This window comes from Mercenaria mercenaria, chromosome 13 (genome assembly GCF_021730395.1).
Source record: "Mercenaria mercenaria strain notata chromosome 13, MADL_Memer_1, whole genome shotgun sequence".
Lineage (NCBI taxonomy): Eukaryota > Metazoa > Mollusca > Bivalvia > Venerida > Veneridae > Mercenaria > Mercenaria mercenaria.
The window spans coordinates 73,004,261-73,008,632 of NC_069373.1; the positions used below are offsets into that span (position 1 = coordinate 73,004,261).

Sequence of the window (4,372 nt, forward strand, 5' to 3'; positions counted from 1 at the left end):
CAATAGTGCTTATTTTGAAATTCAGTGTTTTATCCAAATTATTTTAACTTTGTTTTACTGATAGATTAGCAACTGCTCCTTAGGTTTAATCTGTAATATAAATTTGTAATATATAACATTATTATGAACGATGGTTTTACCTATATGTGAAATGAGAGAAATATAAAAGTCTCTAATATTTCTAAATCAGAATGGTTACATACGTATGTTTGACATGTACATATTTCTGTTTTGTGTATTATTGTATTGTATGTAATTGAGACTATAATAAAGAATAAATATATAATCAATATATTCGTGACACCTTCACGTGGGTAAAGTTTAAAGTAGAAAAAAACAAAAAACAATTAAGTCACGAGCTCTCACAGTTTAAAAGTTCAAATAAGTTTAATCAAAATAAGAAACTGTGTTTTTGTGCGAGGATTCCTTTCCATACTTCAGCAGTTATTGGATTTTTCTGATGCGTGTGCTAATATACACATGAAATTATGTAACATGTGAGTTCTACTTTGTGTGAACTCTTACCGCTGCGTAAGGTGGAATCAACTGTAAACAACATGGCTTTTAAGTTAGCAGGAAAGAAATATCTTGTCACAGGGGCTGGCCGAGGGATAGGCCGAGAGCTCGCTAAAACCCTCAGTGAACACGGATGTAAAGTGTATGCCCTTAGTAAGACTAAAGAAACGCTGGACACACTTTCGGCAGAATGTTCAAATATACATACAATACAAGCTGATGTCGGTAATTGGAACGAAATGAGGAGAAAACTCAGCAACATTGAAGTTCTGGACGGACTTGTTAACAACGCCGCATATGCTGGCGAAGGATAAATTCCGTCGATGGAAGTGCCTAAGGATTATTTGGACAAAATTGTTGGTGCAAATTTGTTTGGAACAATCAACGCAATACAAATTATCGGAAGCAAAATGATAGCCGCTAAGAGACCGGGATCCATTGTGAATGTCTCAAGTCTGGTATCGCTTCAAGCAATTCCGGAATATTTACCATATACGGTCACTAAGTGTGGTGTTGACATGGTTACGAAACAGTTCGCGCTGGAATTAGGGTCCCGCAATATCAGAGTAAACAGTATCAACCCAACACTTGTCCTAACGGAAAACATAAAAAACTTCCTAGCTAGCGGAGATACTAGAGACAAGACCTTTATAGAAAGAACGCCGCTACAGAGGGCAGCGGAAGTGAGGGAAATTGTCAATCCTATTTTGTATCTGCTAAGTGATTACTCTTCAATGGTATCCGGGACTACAAACGTCATTGATGGCGGTTTGATGTCGTCAATTTGGTTAAAATGGTGAAGAAGAGAAATAAATATGGTTGAAAAACATTATGCTACACCTTTCCATGGCATTAACAGTTGGACGATTAAAGACATTTTTCATTTTTAGTAGTAGGACATATTTGTCTTGGATATTAAATCCTACTGTAGCATTGACGAAGATTTACTTAATATTTGAGGCTCCACATTATAAATAGCTATTTTGGTGAGAGATATTATCTTAATATAAAACTAAAGCTCTCCACAGGTGGTAGTAGGATCGTTTTGCATTGATAATGTCAATTGTATAAAAGATAGTATGTAAAATTGTGACGAGTGAATGTGCAATTGTATGTGTATCAAGTATCCACATGATTAAAATATACACAAACATAATGGTGTGGTACAAAAGTGTCAAGGTTCTATTCCAAAACAAATATCAGTTTCTAATTATTTTGTTCAGAGATGATCTTTATTCATGTCTGTAAGTTTAAAAGTGATATGGTATAAATTCGTATATTTAGAAGTAAAATCCTGTGATTTGTTTAGATCTATACATAGGTGATATTTCTCATAGATAAAATTTAAGTATATGTAAGTTTCTTGTTGTCATGATGAAGCTAAAAGTACACAACAACAACAACATAAACTTTCTTACAGGTGATATACTCATAGTTAACTATAAAACAATTATTTGGAATAATTATTTGGTTTTTAAATTTCAAGTTAATATAGTTATTCAAACATAAGTACAGATGGACATGGATATTCTTTAAAAGTATTTATAGATGATATGCAACATAGATAAGCCTAGTTTCATATTGTCATAATAAATTATCACTTGAAGTGAACTTAATTATCATTATTCTGGTCTCCTAATTAGTGTCTATTAATTTTCAAAATGATTTCCTACAATGATATGATTTATCTTGGAGTATTTCTATGTATGGATAAAATTTAAGTTTAAATATAAATTTCATTTAGTCATGATGTAATTAAAAATGCACTACAACAACAACATTAACTTTTCTGTAGATGATATATCCATAGATGACAATAAATTTCTCTTCTTTTAAAATTTCAAGTCAATATAAAGATACAAATAATGAAGCATCTGGCTACTCTTACAGAAGTATTTACAGATGATATGCAGCATAAATGAGAGTACTTTATATGTATAATTTTCATTTTGTATAAATAGTGTAGCTTAAGGTGCATTGAAAAATGTATTACACATCATTATTAATGTCATCATAATTATCATTATCAGTAGTAATTTTGTATTTTATTTACATGTAGGCATGTATACTTATTCATTACAAACTATGTGCCTGTAGGTTTTTACCAATATCATCATCATCATCATCATCAATACAAACAACAATTTTCTAAAATATATAATTATTTATGATTATTTATGCTTATACATTTATTCTCTGTATTTATTATCATCATCATCATCATCATCATCATCTCATTATCATCATCATCATCAAGCAACATTTTTTTTTGTATTCATATTCATTATTATGCATGTATAATTATTCACTACAAAACATGTGCCTGTACATAGGTTTTCATTATCATCATTATCATCATACTCATCATCATCTTTACAAACAGCAGTTTTCAAAAATTCATTCTTATGCATTAAATGTACACTTGTCCAACTATAGCCTTTATAATTTTTGTAAACATCATCATCATCATCATCATCATCATCATCAAACACTACCATATAATCATCATCATCATCAACCACTTGTTCAACTATAGCCTTTATCATTTTTGTAAACATCATCATCATCATCAAACACTACCATATAATCATCATCATAATCAGCATCAACCACTTGTTCAACTATAGCCTTTATTATTTTTGTAAACATCATCATCACCATCGTCATCATCACACTACCATACAATCGTCATCATCATCATCGCATGGCCGTAGCGACTATTGAGGAAACAGAGGCACTTGCCTCGGTCAATTTTTCTTCCTCATCTGCCTCGGTCGATTTTTCTGCCTCAGCTGCCTCGTTTGATTTTTTGCCTGGCCATTATTTTTGGTCTCCTGGTTTGGTTTTGCCTTAGCTGTATGAATTTACAGCCGTTCTTGAAGAATGTGATCTCGATTTAGAAAGTATTTTTCGAATAGATTTGTTATAAAAAATATGGAACAAACTATAGCATATAACTACGACGTCACAACTGTGTGGTGTATGTGAGATATGTCAGTATCGTACTTCGGTCATTCAGATTAGTGTTTTCAATATTTCCCAGCAGCATCCGAAAATACCAGCCGGTAATGCAGAGGTCACTCCCTAGCGCGTAGCGTGGCACACTCAGTTACTGTACTGATTGCTTAGTAACATTTGCAATCAAAGCCTTAAAATAAAAAGGGTAAAAGATCGAAAGAAGCAATGAAACAGATCAGGTGAGGGTATGAGGCTAGTGCCAATGTTAGTGCATATATTAGTAAACTGTATTTTTGTAGGTTTGTAAATTTCAGAAGAAAATACAGGACCGTAGCTTGGCTAATTTGTTTGATCTTAAACACGACACACCTCCACCTCCTTACCTCAGTAAAAACTGGTACAAATCATTGCGCAATTTATTTAGATTGCATCTATTTCGGACTCCTACTTAAGAGGACATGTTTGAAGAAATATCAGATCTCGACGTTTCAGGCGTTCAATTAAGATGTCCCACTTTTTAATGTAATTTATTAGCTAGTTCAGTGGTTAGTAAAACATTTCTGTTGCATAGGCATATCTGAAACCTTGGGCTACAGTCAAAATAAATGTACTTTAATTTAAATTTGCCTAGTGCTGATTTTGGTACTCCTAGTCCTACAGCTTAGCTAAATATTCCACCATTGTCATTCATATGATAATTCCTATTGTAGACGCGCACATTTATTTCACTGTAAATGTTCAACGTGCTCAAATGTAGATGATACCATACTGGTTTATATCAACAAAAGTTTTACCATTATAAAAAGTGGATGACACGTTAGCATAATTTGATATCCTTTGTGTCGATGCGACGTTAAACCCAACAAATAAATAATTTCGAGACCCTTTCATGATTCAG

The 4,372-nt window shown here is 32.7% G+C and overlaps 1 protein-coding gene across 1 annotated transcript; it reads left to right on the forward strand.

The window, feature by feature from the left end:
- Positions 1 to 839: 839 nt before the first annotated feature.
- Positions 840 to 1,316, forward strand: LOC123528920 (L-xylulose reductase-like). Its single transcript, XM_045308996.2, has one exon. It carries the CDS (start codon positions 840 to 842, stop codon positions 1,314 to 1,316), a length of 477 nt encoding a protein of 158 aa, XP_045164931.2.
- The last annotated feature ends 3,056 nt before the right edge of the window (positions 1,317 to 4,372 follow it).

Coding starts and splice junctions, on each gene's coding strand:
- LOC123528920 (XM_045308996.2), top strand. CDS start 840: ATGGAAGTGCCTAAGGATTATTTGGACAAAATTGTTGGTGCAAATTTG.